The sequence below is a fragment of the Aquarana catesbeiana genome, linkage group LG07 (assembly GCF_042186555.1).
Source record: "Aquarana catesbeiana isolate 2022-GZ linkage group LG07, ASM4218655v1, whole genome shotgun sequence".
In the NCBI taxonomy this organism is placed as follows: Eukaryota; Metazoa; Chordata; class Amphibia; order Anura; family Ranidae; genus Aquarana; species Aquarana catesbeiana.
In genome coordinates, this window is record NC_133330.1 from 306,040,921 (window position 1) to 306,060,494 (window position 19,574).

General features: G+C 42.6%; 1 protein-coding gene across 2 annotated transcripts in view; it reads left to right on the forward strand.

The window, feature by feature from the left end:
- The window catches only part of TTLL7 (tubulin tyrosine ligase like 7), a 302,305-nt gene that overhangs the window by 206,071 nt on the left and 76,660 nt on the right, over positions 1 to 19,574 (forward strand). For both annotated transcript variants that reach the window (XM_073593653.1, XM_073593652.1), the window contains exon 18: positions 4,956 to 5,036. In XM_073593653.1, coding sequence (XP_073449754.1) covers positions 4,956 to 5,036 — 81 coding nt within the window. The remainder of the gene's footprint in view (positions 1 to 4,955; positions 5,037 to 19,574) is intronic.

Consider the following 19,574-nt stretch of genomic DNA (forward strand, 5'->3'; position numbering starts at 1 on the left):
GTCGGCTGACATCACAGAGCCGTCCAGGCTCAGGCAAGATTGGCGACAATGAAGTCGGGATCCGCCCACATGCCTGGACCGGCACCTGGCTCAGCCTCTCAGTGAGCCGCTGAGAGCCTGAACCAGCCACTCCTGCGCCCTCCACCTGGCTCAGCACTCGAGGGTGGGGTGTCAGAGCAGAGAGATTTCTGTTTAGGAATCCCTGAGAACAGAGCGATCGTGGTGTTTGATCGGTTGGTTCTCAGCATTAGAGCCGGTGGGGGACAGGTGCAGCATCGAGACAATGCTGCATCACCCAGGTAAGTATGATTCTGGCAAAAAAACAATACCCCATACTTCTCTTTTAATGACGTAGGGCCTTTCTCTGCTGAATTTAGGACCTTCCAATCAATAAAAAAAGGACACTTGACCAGACCAAAAACCCCAGGAAAAAAAGGTATGTATACAGAATTTAAAAAATGAAATAAAGATGGCGGAAAGTGCTCCAAGGGGATGGGGACAGGAATTTGGGAGGGAGGGCAGGAAGCTGAAATTGGGATTTAAATGTAAAAAAAAACAGGTTCAATGCTTTCTTTACTATCTGCCTCCTTTACAGCTTTTCATCTTTTGTATTTTTAATATGTAAAGGGAAAACGTGAACTTGAAAAAAGGAAAGAGAGCTAATTTGGGTTTAATAGACACAGTCAGGAGCTTCGGCCCTGTGTGTAGTGATTATAAAATGATTATGGGAATACACATTACATCCCGCTATCTCCCTAGCATTCCGTGTGTTCAGAGGGGTTGCATACGACATATACAGAAGTATCGTTCTGTTGTCTGGGGGAATTGTTGTGCCTTCTGTAAAATGCTGAATGTGTGATTCAACTGGGCTTTTTTTTTTCATTCTTTGCCACTTAAACATTCTGTGACCTCTATAATTAAGTTCAGATTAACCAAATGAATGCTCTCCCCAAACAAAACCATTTTAATTACACTTTTGTTACTAATGTCTGTATTCCTACCGAGTGGCTCTTTTGTTGTTGAGAACGTTCACAAGGAACATGGGACCTTGTACAATTAAAATACAGCTGAATCTTTTCTCTTGGATATAACCCTGTGCATATACTATATTGCCCACATTGTTAAGGGCCTGACGTTCCACAAAAAGTAAAGGAGAAAAGATTTATGTTCTATTTTTTACAACCTCTGGATGTTCTTCAAGAAAAGCTCTCAGCAGGCAATGAGATACTTCTACTGCTGTGATCAAATAACTTACCATACGGATATGAGGAAACTATTTTCATAGTTTACAACGCCGGTGGAAATGGACCTCGGAGACCATTTACATTCTAGGTAACGTTTACTCAATATGAATATTTCCCAGGCAGCCGTTACTGCTTGAGAAATCATTGGCTGCGCACTCCGTAAGCCGTCGTGAGCAAAACGGTTTGCGGCTGCGGGGACCAGTAATGCGTTGCTCGCTGCCTGGGGCGCTCAACGTTTTAACACCTCAGGAATTTGTCTTTAGAAAAAGTGGCTCATAAAATTGCAACTGCAATCAGTCAAGAACTGGACTTGTCCAAATGCTTGACGAACGTCTGTTTTACTGCCTGTCCAAGAGTAAAAGTTGTTGGCGTGCAAAACATACCAAGCCACATTTGTGTGTATGACCGAAGTTTGCTAAGCCCCATGGAACCATTTTGTTTATTTATTGGCATCGTTGCCAGTTCAGTACAACTTTGTGGGCCAAATACACAGTGTTCTTAGGCTGTTTTACTTTTGTCAGTTTATTAAAGTGGACCTCTCAAATAACTTTACAAGTCTGCATGCAAAAATAATTAAAAAAAAAAAAGTCACAATATACAGCAACAGTATCATTTTCCACGAAAGCTGTTATTTGTATTATTAGAAAGACATCTCTAAACCCTAGTCAAGTGGCTTTGCCTGACTGAGGCTGAGATGTCATCAATCTTCTGCAGGCAGGAGGAAGCATTTCCTTAGTTTCCTATTTTCCCCATCACCAGATATAATCTGCTTCCACAGCTTGGCATACTGCAAACATATTAGGATATAAAATGAACACAGTCCAATATTTAAGCATCTCCATAATCCAGCAAGTGCTTCTTGATATACAAAAAGCAACAGTCATCTCAAAAGCAGCCTTATGAGTAAACGTGTTAATGTAAAATGCTTCAAGGTGCTTCTGAGATGATCTTTTGGTATTGGAAAGGATAATCTCCATTTCATATCTTGATATTTTATCTTTGTAGCAAGTTAGTGTCCACCATGATGACAAGGGTGCCCCTGGACTTTCACAATCCCAGCAAGGCTTCTGAGGCATGGGCTCCATAAAATACTCTTCCGGTAGCCCCTTGAGGTGGTCTTTGGATTCTGACTTCCATTAATTACATAAAAGTGTGTGCAAGTGTATGTAAAGCCAAAGCTTTGCTTTTTAGTTTTGCATAAAGTAAGGAATGATTAAGATTAGGGATGAGCTTGGGTTTGGGCTGAACTTAAGCTCGGATCAAACCTGGAGGGAAGCTGTTACTCCAGCCCACTGCCACCCAATAAACTAAGCCAAGGGCATTCCTGGCCCTAGCAAGGTCCCTGAAGCATGGGCTTCATAAAATACTCTCCCAGTAGCCCTTTGAAGTGGTCTTTGGATTCTGATTGCCATAGATTCTATAGAAGTGTGTTCAAGTGTATGCAAAACCAAAGCTTTTCTTTTAGTTTTGGATAAAATAAGGAATGTTTAAGACTAGGGATGAGCTTGGGTTTGGTCGGAAATTTGGCTCGGATCAAAACTGGAAGGAAGCTGTCATTCTGGCCAACTGCCACCCAAGCAAAATTTAACTAGGTAATTTCCCGCTCCGCAACTGCATGTTCATAGGGGGGGCGGGGATGCTTATGCTCATAGATGTATTGATAAATAAAGCAAACGATTATAGATTTAACGTGTATCTGTAGGCAAAACCTTTTTTGAAGTGATTCTAAAGGTTTGCATTTTTTTAAAATAACAAACATCTTATACTTACCTGCTATGTGTAATTTTTGTGCACAGAGCAGCCCCGATCCTCTTCTTTTTGGGTCCCCTGCCGGCGGTTCTGGCTCCTCCCCCCTTGCCAAGTGCCCCTAAGAGCAAGCCTCTTGCTATGGAGGCAGTTGAGCAGGCTCGCTCCCATGCCACGCTTCTGTGAATGGACGTTGTCCATTCACACACAGAGCATGGCTCCGCCCGCCCCCTGCTCTCCCCCCAATGACTCCTGAGAGAGACCTGGGAAAGCCACTGATCTCATGTACATCACTGGATCGAGATCAGGCTCAGGTAAGAATAAGTAGGGACTGGGGATGGAGTTGCACCAAGAATGTTTTTTTACCTTAATGCAAAGAATGCATTAAGGTAAAAAAAACTTCTGCCTTTAAGTTTTGGAAAGAACGGGGAAGGGTAAGACCCTTTCTCGCGTTTTTTTAGCGGTATCTGTGTCCTTATTGGGGAGTTAAAAGAATGAGAGGACTGTTAATCGTAGTGACTGCAACGTGGATTAGTGGTTTTAAAACCTTTTTTTTTGGATGGATTGTTTAGGTTTATCCTCATACTGTATAACTTCGATATATCTAAAAGAGAATGTACAATGGTATTGAATAGTGTATGGCCAGCTTGACAGAGTATTTCTCTAACTTTGATGAGATTTCCTCTTACTTCCTGTTGAGTCTATAGGAAACATGAAGGGAAATCTCCCCAGGTCATACCTGACAGGTGTTTTAACAATTCCCATTGCAAACAGCAATAGGATTTTCAAAACGGTCAGTAGTGGCAGACACCTGTTTGTCTAAGTACAAGTTTGCTTTAAAGTGATTGTGAAGTCTTGTTTTTTTTCCAATAAAGATAACAAACATGTTATACTTACCTGCTCTGTTGCAGTGGATTTTCACAGAGCAGCCCAGATCCTCCTCTTCTCGGGTCCCTCTTCTGTGCTTCTGGCCCCTCCCTTCTGTTCAGTGCCCCTGCAGCAGGCAGCTTGCTATGGGGCACCCGAGCTGAGTCACAGCTCTCTGTGTCCATTCAGACAGGGAGCCCCGACCCGGCCCCGCCCTCTCTCTCCCCTGATTGGCTAGCTGACTTTGATTGACAACAGCGGGAGCCAATGGCACCGCTGCTGTGTCTCAGTCAAATAGGAAGGAGAATCTCGGACAGCTGGGACACTAGTGGACATTGCTGGACAGAGAGGAACCTCAGGCAAGTATTAGGGGGACTGAGGGGGGCTGCTGCACACAGAAGGCTTTTTATTTTAATGCATAGAATGCATAGAATGCATTAAGATGAAAAAACCTTCTGCCGTTACAACCACTTTAAGGATAAATTATGCAGTGATGCAAAACATTGACTTTTTTTCCCCTGTGTCCAATCTTTTAATGGTCTGTTAATTTTTATCTTGTTATTTTGTCTGGAATTTTGCCCTAAGGATAAACAGGCCATATGTACAAAAGCATAATACAAAAAGTGAGGAATCTTTACCAACCAGTGAGGTGTATGTTTTAGTTTTACACATGCCTAGAAAGCAACTAGATCGTATTGTCTGTATTAATTGAATTTGTTAAATCTGAAATCTAAGCTAAATAAATAATGTCCAAATACAAGAGGCTTTAGTATGTCTTTCAGATCCATGCAATAATCCAGCATGGAACAACTCCTGAATGTTTCCTCTGTACAGAAGCTTCCAGTAATACAGACCGCTCACTGCTGCTCTCTCTCTTTGTGCAGGGTGACTGGTCTTGCCTCCGCCCCCTCCTGTAGTTTTCTACAGGCAGCCTATAGTGGGTGGAGCTGCTGAATCCCTCCCACATGTACAGCACAGTGATAATGTACCAGGTGATATCTGGGTTTTGCAATGCTGTATGATGCCCACAAAGTGGATTTAAACATGTTTGGGCTTATAAAGAGTTTAATTCCAACGTTTATTTTCTGCCTATTACAGATAATGGAAAATTGGCGATATCACAAACCCAAGGTGGCTTCTTACTGGCTGATCAAACTTGACTCTGTGAAGCAGAAAAAGGTAAGACCCATGGGTATGATTGTTTTGTTAGGCTTTTAGCTTCATACTGGGGAAGGAGGGATGACTGCCTTGTTTTCAAGAGAAAGTGCAACAGAAAAACAAATATCCTAAAAGAATATTCTGTGATAAATTGTTGATGTTTTTTTTAGTATCTGCTAAATCAGGGGTCTCCAAACTTTCTAACCAAAGGGCCAGTTTACTGTCCCTCAGACTTTAGGGGGAGCGGCATCTTTGGCATTAGAGGGAGGAATAGTGCACCTTTTTTTGGTTCAGTAGAAGGAATAGTGCCTTCTTGGTGTCAGTGGGAGAATTAATACTCCATTGTTGGTGTCAGTGGGAGGAATAGTACCCCATAGTTGGTATCAGTGGGAGTAATAGTGCCTTCTTGTTGGGGTCAGTGAGAGGAATAGTACCCCATTGTTGGTGTCAGTGGAAAGAATAGTACCCCATAGTTGGTGTCAGTGGGAGGAATAGTGCCTTCTTGTTGGTGTCAGTGGGAGGAATAGTACCCCATTGTTGGTGTCAGTGGGAGGAATAGTACCCCATTGTTGGTGTCAGTGGGACTAATAGTACCCCATTGCTAGTGTCAGTTGGAGGAATAGTACCCCATTGTTGGTATCAGTGGGAGGAATAGTATCCCATTGTTGGTATCAGTGGGAGGAATCCCACTGATACCAACAATGGTGTTTTTTGGTTTATATAATAAAAAAATAAAAAGCCCAGTTGTGATCAAATACCATCAAAAGAAAGCTCTATTTTTGTAAAATAAATTATATAAATTTCATTTGCGTACAATGTTGCATGACCGAACAATTGCCAGTTAAAGTGAAGGGGGTGAAAACTTTCGGAGGTCAAGTGGTTGACATAACAGACATTGTTTTTTTTGTTTTTTTAATCTATACTCTCTTTTGGCAATATTTTTGTGCAAAAATTATCTTATGTTCTATAGAACCTACAAAAAAAAAAAAAAAAAAATGCAGAAAAAATGCGTATCTTTTTTTCCCTTTTAACCAGGATTAGTTTTTTTTTTTTTTTTAAAGTTGTTTTACTGTAATTTAAAAATGTATACATTTTATTCTACAAATTGTCCCAGTGGAAGCCTAAGTTTTAGTTTAAAAAATAAAAATATAAGCTCAAGAGAAATGATTTACCATCAACGTGATGTCCAGTCACAGCTAATCAGTGTGAACAGGAAATGCCGGTTATCTGCAGTCCTCTCCTCATGCTGGCAGCGTGTGAGGAGAGCCGGTAAGCAGCATTCCGCAGTGGGGGACATCTGCACTGACATCTGAGGCACCGATCATCAGTGCAACCCCATCAGTGCTGTCCTTCAGTGCCCATCAATGATGCCTGTCAGTGCCCATCAGTGATGCCTCTTAGTGCCCATCAGTGATGCCTGTCAGTGATGCTTATCAATGCCTATCAGTGATGCCTGTCAGTGCCCATAAGTGCCACCTATCGGTGCCGCCTATCAGTGCCTATCATTGCCGCCTATCCGTACTGCCTATCAGTGCCCAGCAATGCTGCCTATCAGCGCCCATCCGTGCTGCCTATCAGTGTCCATCAATGCTGCAAATCAGGGCCGCCTAGCAGTGCCTATCATTGCCGACTATCCGTTCTGCCTATCGGTGCCCATCAATGCTGCATATCAGTGCCGCCTATCAGTGTCCATCAATGCTGCATATCAGTGCTGCCTAGCAGTGCCTATCATTGCCGACTATCCATTCTGCCTATCAGTGCCCATTAATGCTGCATATCAGTGCCGCATATCAGTGCCCATCAGTGCTGCATATTAGTGCCTCCTCATCAGTGGCCATCAGTCCCACCTCACCAGTGCCTATCAGAGCAGCCTATCAGTGCCCGTCAGTGCAGCCACATCAGTGAAGGAGAAAAATGACTTATTTGCAAATTTTGCAAAATTTTATAACAAAGGAAACATTTTTTTTTTTGGTCTTTTTTCATTTAAAAAATGATAAAAATTTTGTTTAAAAAAAATGATAAAAGGGGGGCAAGTGGGTAAATTTTGCACATTTTCTTACTATGCAACACTGACAAAAGTAACAGACAAAAAGAATGAACACAACAAAAAATGATTAATTGTTTTTTCTGTGCCCTTACATTGAGCCTGCTTTGACCAAAGCTGATTAACTCAGCACAAGGGACCTAGTGTGAGCGAGTCCTAAATCATTCTGCTATACCCGTGGACTCATATCAAAGCCAGGGGGTTGGACACAGCGTGCCTGTATATATGCAAACTATCCTGGCAACCATGGAACACGGGGGGAATAGCCTTGGTACAACAGCAAGACGGAATCTTCAGAAGAACAGTGCGACGTGTTTTATCATATATATGTAACCATACTTGAGTATAGCTATCATTTTATTGCCAGTGCTGGCTTTCTATAATGGATAGAACAATTAATTGTATGCGTGTTTATGTCTGTATTTTAATGGTTTATATTTATATCTCTGTCCCCTGGTGGTTTGGGAAGCCAAGCGATTGCTAGTTTGATGAGATCACCATGATCCTAAATAACCCGGGTCAGGTCACATTATACGCACACTGTAATATTCATTTTATTCCATCCAGTTCTCATGGAAGTAAATCAGTGTTAACAGTTTTATGAGTCTTCACAGAGCTATATGTCTCAAAAAAAAAAAAAAAATTACTGAGCAGTCAGATTGCCCTACATGATGAAATTTATATCTTGTACATATTTACATCAATATTGAAATGGTTGTAAACCCTTACATATACCCACTGAAGTGACTTGGCTCAGGTGTCAGGCCCCTTTCACATGGATGTTCCGATCGGGTCCGCCTGTCAGTTTTTTAGGGGGACCCGATCGGAACCTTCATTCTTCTCTATGGAGCGGCGGGGTGTAAGCGGACATGTGTCCGTTTACACCCGCCTAAATCCATTTCGAAACAGACGGATGAGGATGTGTTCAGGGGATCGGATAGCAGTCGGGTGTAAACGGACAGGCGATCCGTTTACATATAATGGCCCATAGAGGAGAGTGGTCTGTGTCCATGTCCACTCTGCATGAGCGGACCAGGCACGGACCTGTCATCCGCCTGCTCAGCAGGGATCAGCAGGGATCAGCTGAGAGATCCCCCGCTGAGCAAGCAGATCGCAGCCAGAGTCCGCCCCGTGTGAAAGGGGTCATACACAGAGATGAAAATGATCCTCCTACATAAGATGTACCTGTTTATCTACAGCCCTCGCTCCCCTACAGCCCTTCAAAGTCCATAATTTACACAGCATTTCTAAGCATCAGAATGCAGGGGGCGGGGAACTGATGTCACACACGGCACAGAGAGGAGTGCTGAGTGTAATCTGAGACCTGAGTGGAGGGAATGGACACACCCCCTTCTACACAGTCTCATGGGGAAACATGCACAGCTGAGACTGTCAATCGCAGGGTTTTGGAAGGGTGCAGGAGCCGTCCCTTGATTGGCTGGTGTTGGCATAAACCATCAGAAATTCACATAGCAGAGGGCGGACAGAGCAGAGAAAAATCACACTAGGTGCTTTGGATTGCGGCAAGTACACACTTTACACACTTGTAGAAGGACATGATTTTTTTCATTTTTCATTTCAGAGATTTACAACCACTTTAACCACTTGACCTCTGGAAGATTTACCCCCCTTCACGACCAGGCCATTTTTTGCGATTTACTTTGACATTGGCGCGGCCATGTGACGTTGTACCCAAATAATTACGTCCTTTTTTTCCCCCCACAAATAGAGCTTTCTTTTGGTGGTATTTGATCCCCTCTGCGGTTTTCTATTTTTTGCGCTATAAACAAAAAAAGGCCTTCAATTTTGAGAAAAAACCCCAATATTTTCTGCTCTTTTGCTATAAACCACATCCAATAAAAAAACGTAAAAAATCTAATCGAAATTTGTTTAGCCCAATATGTCTTCTGCTACATAGTTTTGGTAAAAAAAAATCCCAATAAGCGTATATTGATTGGTTTGCACAAAAGTTATTGCACCTACATACCATGGGATACTTTTTTCCTTTTTTTGTAGTAATGGCGGCAATCAGCGACTTATAGGGAGACTGTGACACTGCGGCGGACAAATTGAACACTAACTGATGCTTTTTTACAATTTTTGGGGATCAGTGACTCTGGCTGGAAAGAGATTAACGTCAGGGGCGATCAAAGGGTTAACTGTGTGCCTAGCCAATGCCTGTGTACTTTGGGGGCGGTGCTTTGACTAGGGGAAGGCATAGATACATGTCCCTGCTTTGCAGGAACACAGGATCAATGCCTTTCCTACTGACAGAATGGTGATCTGCCTTGTTTACATACATTCTGGCTCTCTGCCTAATGATCGACGGGTGCCGGTGGACATTGAGTCTGCGGTATCCGCAGATCAGCTCCCGCGGTGTATAATCACAGTAGGAGCGGGCTGCCGGTGGCGTGCATGTGCGTCCCAGACCTGATAGTGCAGGATCGTTTACTATGTACGTGATCCTGCGCAGGAGAGCTGCCTTGCCGCCATCTATGTAAGTTATACGGTCGGCAAGCAGTTAAAGTTTATAAACTGTAGGCTTCTGTGGCTGAGCTTTTGAAAATGCTAGTAGCCTGGCAATCATGCTAATCTATTGACTTTAGTATGATCTGAGAGTCTGACCTGCGGAAAAGTATGCAGACTTAATTTTTGACGTCATTGACTGCAAGTAGATAAACAGTGAGGAGGGGCCTCAGCCTAAATGTCTCTGCTAGACCACGCCCCCTAGAGAGTAGTCTAGTAGAGATATGTAGGCTGATGCTTCTCCTCACTGTTTATCTACCTGGACTGGTTGGTAGTATGGGTGATCCTTCCTATTCATTTGTCTGCCCTCTGGATTACATTAGACATGTGCACTGATAAAAAGTTCGTTCGTTTTCGTATTTCGTTTCATTCATTTTTTTGCTTTTTTCGGAAATTCGGAAATTGAAAATTCGGAATTCGGAAATTTCGGGAATTTACGAATTTCCAATTTTCGGATTTCGAACTTTCAAATTTCCAAATTTTCGAATTTTCGGAATTCGGAAATTCAAACATTCGAGAAATTCCGAAAATTTGAAAATCTGAAAAAAAGAAAGAAAATCAGTAAAATTCTAAATAATAACTAACTATAAAATTGCAGGTATTGGAATTTCCTTTCAAATTTGGCTGTTAGTGAACGAGTACGAATTTATCCGAAGTTACGAATTACCTGAAATAACGAATGCCGCATCTAAACAAATGGAACGGAGCAAATCAATAATTACTAATAATAAAAAGGTTTTATTATTATTGTTATTTATTATTATTGGATTGTTACGTTCCATTTGTAGATGCGGCATTTGTTATTTCAAATCATTCGGAACTTCGGATAAATTCGTACTCACTACGTTCACTAACAGCCAAATTTGAAAGGAAATTCCAATACCTATAATTTAATAGTTAGTTATTATTTTGAATTTTACTGATTTTCTTTCTTTTTTTAGATTTTCGAATTTTCTATACCAATACCTATAATTTAATATTTATTATTAGTTAGTCATTATTTCAGATTTTCAGATTTTCATTCTTTTGAATTTTCAAAATTTCATTCTTATTCTTGGATTTTCAAATTTCCAAATTTTAGATTTTTAAATTTATGAAATTTCAAATATTCGAATTTCCCGAAATTTTCCAATCTCTGAAATTTTGAATTTCCTAATTTCGAATTTCCGAATTTTGAATTTCAGAAATTCCGAATTTTCAGAAATTCGGAAATTTGAAAATTTGGAATTCGGAAATTCGTAATTTCTGGAAATTTGGAAATTCGTAATTTCGGGAATTTCGGAAAATTAAAAATTCGTACATTCGCAAATTTCGGAATTAACGAATTTGTCAAAATTAGTTAAAAAACGAATTTGGAACTAAATGAATTGCACATGTCTAATTAGTATTAGAATATGCCGGCACCCTGTCTTCTGAGATCCAGGGATACTTTCCTGTCTCTGCTTTGATCAGCGCAGCAAGTATCTTTTTTTTGGGTCACTGACTGTATGTTTGTTCTGGTACAGTATTAAAGAAGAAGTCTGGGTATGGCATTTTTTTACATAGCTCCATTGATCAAGCTTGGACCAGTTTAACAATTCATATACTATACAATTGCTCTCAAAAGTTTGCACCCGTGGCAGAAATCAGGAAATATTGGCATTGATATTGAAAATATGAAATCATGCCACAAAACTGTCTTTTAGTGATCATGTGAAGCCATTTATTATCACATAGTTGTTTGGCTCCCTTTTAAATCAGAATGATAACATAAATCACCCAAATGGCCCTGATCAAATGTTTACATACCCTGAAAGGTTTGGCCTTGGTACACAGGTTAAAATGACAATTAAATGCTAATTTCCCACATATGTGGCTTTTTAAATTGCAATTAGTGTCTGTGTAAAAATAGTCAATGAGTTTGTTAGCTCTCACCTTGATGCACTGAGCAGGCTAGACACTGAGTCATGGGGAGCAGAAAAGAACTGCAAAAGACCTGTGTAACAAGGTAATGGAACTTTATAACAATGGTAAAAAAAGATATCCAAAGCCTTTAATATGCCAGTCAGTACTGCTCATTTACTTTTTAAGTAGCGGAAAATTCTGGGATTTTGTGATACCAAGCCGAGGTCAGGTAGACCCAGAAAGATTGCAGCCTCAACTGCCAGAAGAATTGTTTTGGATACAAAGAAAAACCCACGTTAACCTCAGGAGAAATACAGGCTACTCTAGAAATAGAAGGTGTGGTTGTTTAAAGGAGCAAAATACAATGATACATGGACAAAAATAAGCTGCATGGTCCAGTTTCCAGAAAGAAGCCTTTACTGTGCCAATAAAAACAAAAAGAAAGATGGTGATTGCGCTGTGATACAAAGGGAAAAGGGGGTGGGATGTGGAAGGGACTAAATAAAAAGTGAATATAATAGAGAGGTGAAAGCAGCCAAAGTGGGGCCACAGATACACTAAAAAAGAGATATCAAAAGTGATAAAACAAAATGTGAAAGAATATGTGGCATATATAATATATAACAAATGTAACAACTGTGTGATGTATGACAAATGTCGCAAGAATTTAAATGATCAAATGGATAACAAACAAACAGGCTTCAGTGAAAAAAGTCAGCCAAACGTCCACATGATCTAGTCACAAAACTAATACATATTGACTGACATAGATCTGAAAGCTAAATAAAGTGAGTCCATATAAGTGAAATATAGCAGTCCCACCACCGAGCAGCTTAAAAATCTTCAATGTGATCCTCAGGATTGGAGCACGGGACACGGCAGGAGACGAGCTCGGCGCTCGTGGATGTTACGTGCCGTAGTCTGCTTTTAAATGTGAGCCTGCTTTACTGTTTTAATAAAATTGGTTCACTCTACGGGATTATGCTATGTATACTCTTTCCTTATACCCAATATACACCCACTATATCTGACGAGCATTGTGGAGTCGGGACTGACTGAAGATACCGACTGAGGCATACGAACTCGACGCTCGTGGATTGGTGCCCACACTCATTCTAAAAAAGTGAGTGCATCCTTTTTCCTCTGGCCTGTCCCCTCTCACTCTGGTCGTCATGGTGTCACACTTGATGTATTGTTTATGTCGTTTTCCATTATCGTTCTATATATCCACCATTGGAACCATTTTGTGACAGCGCGGGAGTCACTTATATTTATTTACTGTGCCAATGCCACAAAAAAGCCTAGTTACATTATACCTGACAACACCTTGACATGCCTCACAGCTTCTGGCACACTACAATCTGGAGTGACGAGACCAAGGTAGAGCTTTATGGTTACAACCAAAAGCACTATGTTTGAAGAGGGGTCAACAAGGCCTATAGTAACAAGAATACCATCCCCACTTTGAATTATGGAGGTGGTTCACTGATGTATTGGGGGTGTGTAAGCTCTAAAGGCATGGGGAATCTTGTGAAAATTGTTGGCAAGATGAATGCAGCATGTTATCAGAAAATACTGGCAGACAGTTTGCATTCTTCTGCATGAAAGATACGCATGGGATGCTCTTGGACTTCCAGCACAACAAGGACCCTAAGCACAAGGCTAAGTCAATCCTCCAATGGTTAAATCAGAAAAGGGTGAAAGTTCTGGAGTGGCCATCACATTCTCCTGACCATCAATCCATCATCAATCATCAATCCACTCTGGGGAGATCTCAAACATGTGGTTCATGCAAGACAACCAAAGACTTTGCATGACCTGGAGGCATTTTGACAAAATGAATGGGCAGCTATACCACTTGCAAGAATTTGGGGCCTCATAAACAACTATTAGAAAAGACTGATCTGTCATTGATACTAAAGGGGGCAATACACAGTACTAAAAACTAGTGGGATGCAGACTTTTGACCAGGGTCATTTCGATTGTTTACTTGTTGCCATGTTTAGTTTTATGATTGTGCCATTCTGTTATGACCTACAGGTACAGAATATGAATCCCATAAGAAACAACAGAAATGTTCTTAGCCTGCTAACTCATATTTTCTTTAAAAATGGTACATACTGTATATTACCAGTCCTCCAAGGTTATGCAAACTTTTTAGCACAACTGTACCTGTGGTATCCCCCTAGAAGCCAGTATTCACTGTAGTAGACACCTATATTACAGTGATCCCCACTAGCTTCTGGGTCCCGTACTGAGCAACTACTATCCTGCTGCTTTGTTTTTGGTTGTACATAGTGGAGATTCTGATGTCACCAAACTGCCTGTCAAAGGCTGGCGGGTCCAGGACGATATAGCCTCAGAGAAAGTGGGTTGAATGATGTTGGCCATCAGTCTGAGACATCTAAGGGCCCATTTTTCTATAGTTCCACTTTAAAGCAGGACTAAATCCTTCCAGCCTTTACAGCCAAGGTAGCTGCCATCTTATCCTCTGTTTGATCTGCAGTTGTCCTGATTCTGCACATGTGATCGGTTGTAACACTAGTCATTTTATGTCACAAGCAACTGTGGCAATTATCATTCACAGCATGAATGTATAAATGAAACTGTTTTGGGAAACCGTTAAATCAATGAGCTTAGTTCTGCTTAACCACCTCAATACCAGGGCACTTACACTCCCTTCCTGCCCAGGCCATTTTTCAGCTTTCAGCGTTGTCACATTTGAATGACAATTGCACGGTCATGCTACATTGTAAGCTTGTGAAATTGTTATCATTTTCTTCACACAAATAAAGCTTTCTTTTGGTGGTATTTAATCACTCCTGGGTTTTTATTTTTTCCTAAAAAAAAAAAAAAAAAAAAAGACCAAAAATTTTGAAAAAAAAAGTTTTGTTAGTTTTTGTCAGTAAATTTTGTAAATCAGTAATTTTTATCCTTCACTGATGGGTGCTGATGAGACAGCACTTATGGGCACTGATTAGGTGGCACTGATGAGAAGGCACGAATATGCTGCACTGATAGTTGGCACTGATGAGCACTGATATGCGGCACTGATGGGTGGCACTGGTGGGCACTGGTGGGCACAGATAGGCAGCACTGGTGGGCACAGATAGGCGGCATGGATAGGCGGCACTGATGGGCATTGATGGGTGGCATTGATGAGCAGCAGTGATGAGCATTGATGGGCAGCAGTGATGGGCATTGATGGGCAGCACTGATAGCCAGCACTGACTGGCATCACTAATGGCCACTGATTGCTGGAACTTGTGGGCACTGATTGCTGGCACTTGCGGGCACAGATTGGTGGCAATTGTGGGCACAGATTGGCACTGATTGCTGGCAGTGGTGGACACACAGTTCTGGCACTGGTGGGCACTTAATTGTAATCAGGGCACTGATGATCAGTGCCCTGATTACATTCCTAGATGTCCTCTGTGAGGAGATGCCGCTGATCGGCTCTCCTCTCCTCACACTCTGTCAGTGTGAGGCGAGGAGCACCGATTAACGGTATCTCTGTGTTTACATGTGACCGGCTGTGATTGGACACAGCCGATCACATGGTTAAAGAGCAGCGGCTCTTTACACAGATTGGGGTTGCGTCGTGTCCTAGCAACACGGCGCGGCCACAATCGCTGCGCTGCACGCCCACCATATGACGGCCACCCAGAACGAGAGCTGCGCTGCCCAGCCGTCATTTGATGGCCGGCGGGCTGGAAGAGATTAAAGTACTAATGGGAAAACTTTTTTTATAGGCCAGGTTCACCTATGAGCGGCCGCGGGTTCGTGCCTGGAGCCCGGTTCGTGCCTGTTCACCGGTTCAGGTGCAAATCAGGTCCTAACTTTTGCCTGAATTTGCACCTGAACCGGGCCCAAACATGCATCGGACCATTTTGCAATCCACTTTGCAGCAGCCCCAGACATGTGTGAATTGGCTCCATTGAGAGCCAGTCACGCTCGCATGTCATGCGCATTGAATGCGGAAAAATCCGCATCGAGATCCTCCCTCTCGATTTGTCCTTTTTACCATTATCAACGAAAGTGAAACTGAAAGAAAATCCCAAATTTTGGGTTGTCCCCAGAAAAGTAATAGAGAGGAAATCTTCCAATGGGGACACTAGTTCAGGTGATCTGGGGGGGGGGGGGGGGTCCCAAGGAAATCTCTTAATTTGCAGGGATTTCTGCTCACTTCCTGTTTAGCTATAGGACGGGAAGTGAGGGGATATCTTCACAATGGGACACAGATGGCAAAAAAAAAATTGACAGGGGTTATAACCCTCCTTATTCTATCCAAAATGAATAAAAAAGTTTTGTCTATAGTTCTACTTTACCTGAACAGAGAGAAGGGGGATAGGATGGAAGGAGATGGAAGGAGGAAAGGCAGCTTCTGCTCTTTTTGACAGGTCATTGTCTGCTTCTACCATAGACAGCAGATTGTCATCACATCCAGCCAAGAAGAAGCTCGATCAGGCAGTGTTCTTCTTCATATGTCTATGGTCCTAACAGTTATAGCTGAAAATATATTTTTCTCCTGATGAGTCAGTGGCGAAGAAGGATAAAGCCTTCCACCAGGAACTCGGGAATGATTCCAGTTTAATTTGAAGTGTAACACAACCTCACTCAGTGCCACACGAGACATCGTATCCTAGCCTGCTCCATTGCCATCTCTGTTTGGCAGACAAGCCACATGCAATTAATTTGGGATGATTGAATGTATCCAGAAGGACCATAGCTGTCATCTAATTTTTCATCCATCCGTAACTGTTTAGTAAACGGAACAATTTTTCCATATTATTGGAATAGATTGTAGTCTTGGGTGTTACACAAGAGCGTGCTGTACTAGTTTTCAAATCAATTTGAAACCTGCTTAGAAGAGCAATTGGAGCCAATGCAAAAAAAAATCCCTGAACTGTGAATGCAGCCCAGCAAACATTTCATCTATGCATAAAGGATAAGAACACCTTCAAACTAGGTGCACTTACCACCCTTCTTCCCCAGTATGCTAGTCTAGACCTTCCCATCCCCCTCTACAGTAAATTCGCATTGGGTTCTGAGGAACATATGACTTTGGAGCTGGACATATAGCAGTCTGTTGTGCAAGTATGGGCAGCACACCGAGGATCCACACCTAAGCATAGGTCATGGAGCAGCAGAGCATGAGTGGGAGTAAATTCAAAGTCCACTCCAGCCAACCATTTTTTTTTAATTTTGGTGGGGTAGGGAAAGGCTTAAGCTTCTGTTGTTGTTTTTGCTGCCCATGTCCCATGTTTTTCTTTGGGGGAGCAAAAAAACACTAACGACCCCCCCCCCCAGTCGGCCCATGACATGGGCCCATGCCCCCCCCCAGCTGTTTTGGGTAGGGCACAATCCCCCCCCCCCACAGGGTGTCGCGGTCAGTCATCCAGCCCCGTACTTACCCCATCTAAGTTGCGGGCGGGCAGCGTGGCAACGGGCGGCGGCTTCTATCGCATCCAGTGGCAGCCGGTGGTTATTTTTGGGGGGCAAACAACCACCCCCTTTTCCAGTTGGCCGGCGGCACATGCCCCCCCCCCGCTGCCAGTTGGTCGGTCATCCAGCCCCTCACTTACCCCATCTATGTAGCGGGTGGCGGCTTCTATCGCGTCTCCTCCTCTGCATCACAGCAGCTTCCATCGTGTGTCTCCTCCCTCCTCCTCCTAGACATCCAATACGATCGCCTGTCCTTTGAGCCAATCGGATGAAAGGTCTCAGGACTTCATGATTGGGCTTCATGATTGGCCGGGAGGAGGATCAGTGTGACAATAGCGAATATTCATTCGCTATTGTCACACAACTGGGTGGGCTCAGGGTGCAGTGCTCTGTGCCTCAAGCCCACCCTTTTTTGAAGCCTATTAGGGCCTCTGGCTCTGATAACGTGCTTCAAACACCCCCCCCCCCCATTGGAATGCATGCGTTCAGTTCCCTGCATGTAGATTAGGGGCAGGACGCATGGATAGGGGGGCGGCGTCTGTGTGCCCCTAATGGATGGGCCGCCACTGTGTTGACTACTGCCCCAGGTTCCTGGTTTTCAGGTGGCTCCATTGGCTTCCACAGTACCATTGACCACCCTTACATGCATGCACCCACGAATGCAAGAATCCAATGATGCTGCATAAACCAACATGCACAAAGAACCAAGGGAAACTGATGGGGAATGCATTCCTAATGGCTCTTGGCATTATGGCACATGTAGTCAAGGAAGGGGATCAGGGAAACTACTACTATGGAGGGATTAGTGTGCACTCCCCAACTGGAAGCTTAGGAGGTGGCACACTGGAACCTGGAGGCTGCAAGCAGTGAAGAAAATAATTTGTAACCATTGCTATACTTTTTGAAAGCAAACTTTTATTCGTTTTTGTTTGAGTGCTCCATACAGATCGAATACTACTATAAAATGTTAGGTTTTAGTACTACTTAAATTGAAATCTGAAAATAAATGTTGTGGCCACTCAGTGTGGGTCAGTGTTAATTTTGTCGACGAAAATATTTTCATCATAGTTTTCGTCAGCTGCATGTTTTCAGTGATGCAAACCAAATAAAAATAACATTCAAATTTAGTCAACTGTCGGAAACTATGACAAAAAACAACTCCAATTTTCATCAACGAATGAAAATGTGAGGGAGGGACGTTTACCCACCTGAACGTCCACTTTCCTTGGAGCTCTGCCTGTCTGTTAAAGCCCCAGCCCCCTGACTCTATCTGCAAGCTGTATTGCCTGAGAGACACAGGCGCCCATCAGTCCTTTCCCTTTCCTATGCAGTTCCACTCATTAACATGATCTCTTTGGTGCCCTCTGTTGGCTTTTTCTAAATTTGCTACACAATTCCATCCCCAGCCTAAAATAATATCCAATTAAAATGTAAACATGTATTGCACTACCACATAAGAATAAGTAGGGGACATCTACTACGCTGCTGTAAGAAAAAAAAATAAGAAAAATGCTTTTTTTTTTTCTTAAAATTTAATGTTGATAATATATTCAGGTAATATGTGCAATGGCATTACAGCCAATAGAGTTTACAATTTTTTTTATATTTTAAGGTTGCACTTCTGTTTGTCAAAAAGCAATATTTTTGTCTGTTTATGAATCTTGGTTTTATTTATAAAGATGTGATATATCACAACAGCTAAATCTGTGTCTGTATTGCATGTTCAACCCTTAATACCATAAATAACACCATACTAGATTTTTACTCCCGGAGTATATAATGAGTTTGGCAATTCTAGAGAAATGCTTAAATTACAATTTAAGTAAACCCATTTGATTTTAGTTGACTAAAATAAGATTAAAACGAAAACAATTCAGATGACTAAAATATGGCTAAAACTATAATGGTATTTTAGTCAAAAGACTATGACTAAAACTAAATCGAAATTTGACGTCAAAATTAATACTTGTGTGGGTACACACGCTTGTTAACAGAAATGATAAAATCATGTGGCTGCAGCTCAGTACATAAACAAGGTTCAGATTTGATCAAACATAGCAATCAGAACTATGCATGAATTAAAGTGGTTCTAAAGCAGTGGTTCTCAACCTGGGGGTCGGGACCCCCCTGGGGGTCGAATGACGATTTGCCAGGGGTCACTGAATCCTGGGCTGTTCCTGAAGCCCACACAGCTCTCCCAGCCTTTTCACGGCCACCCAGCTGGGCTGTTCCTGGAGCCCGTGGCTGCCCACTCAGCCCCTTTGCAGCCGTCCATTCAGTTCACAAGATGGCTGGGGGGGCAGAGACTAGAGGTCAACCGACTGATGAGTAATGGGAAGTGGAAGGGGCTGGAGGAGACCCTATCTCCTGATTTTGGCATAGGTGTCACTGCTACGAGACACCACAGGGCTGGAGTCACAGTGAAGCCGGAAACACAATGAGTAAACACTACCTGTGATTAGAGTTGCCATTAGAAGTCCCGACTACAGTTCTTAGATCAGCAGATGACCTTCATCAAGAGCACCTAAGTTGGCTGATCAGAACTCCCCCCAGCATTGCAATTCATCCCACCCCCCACCAGCACTGCCACTCATCCCAACTACCCACCAGCACTGCCACTCATCCCAACTACCCACCAGCACTGCCACTCATCCCACCCC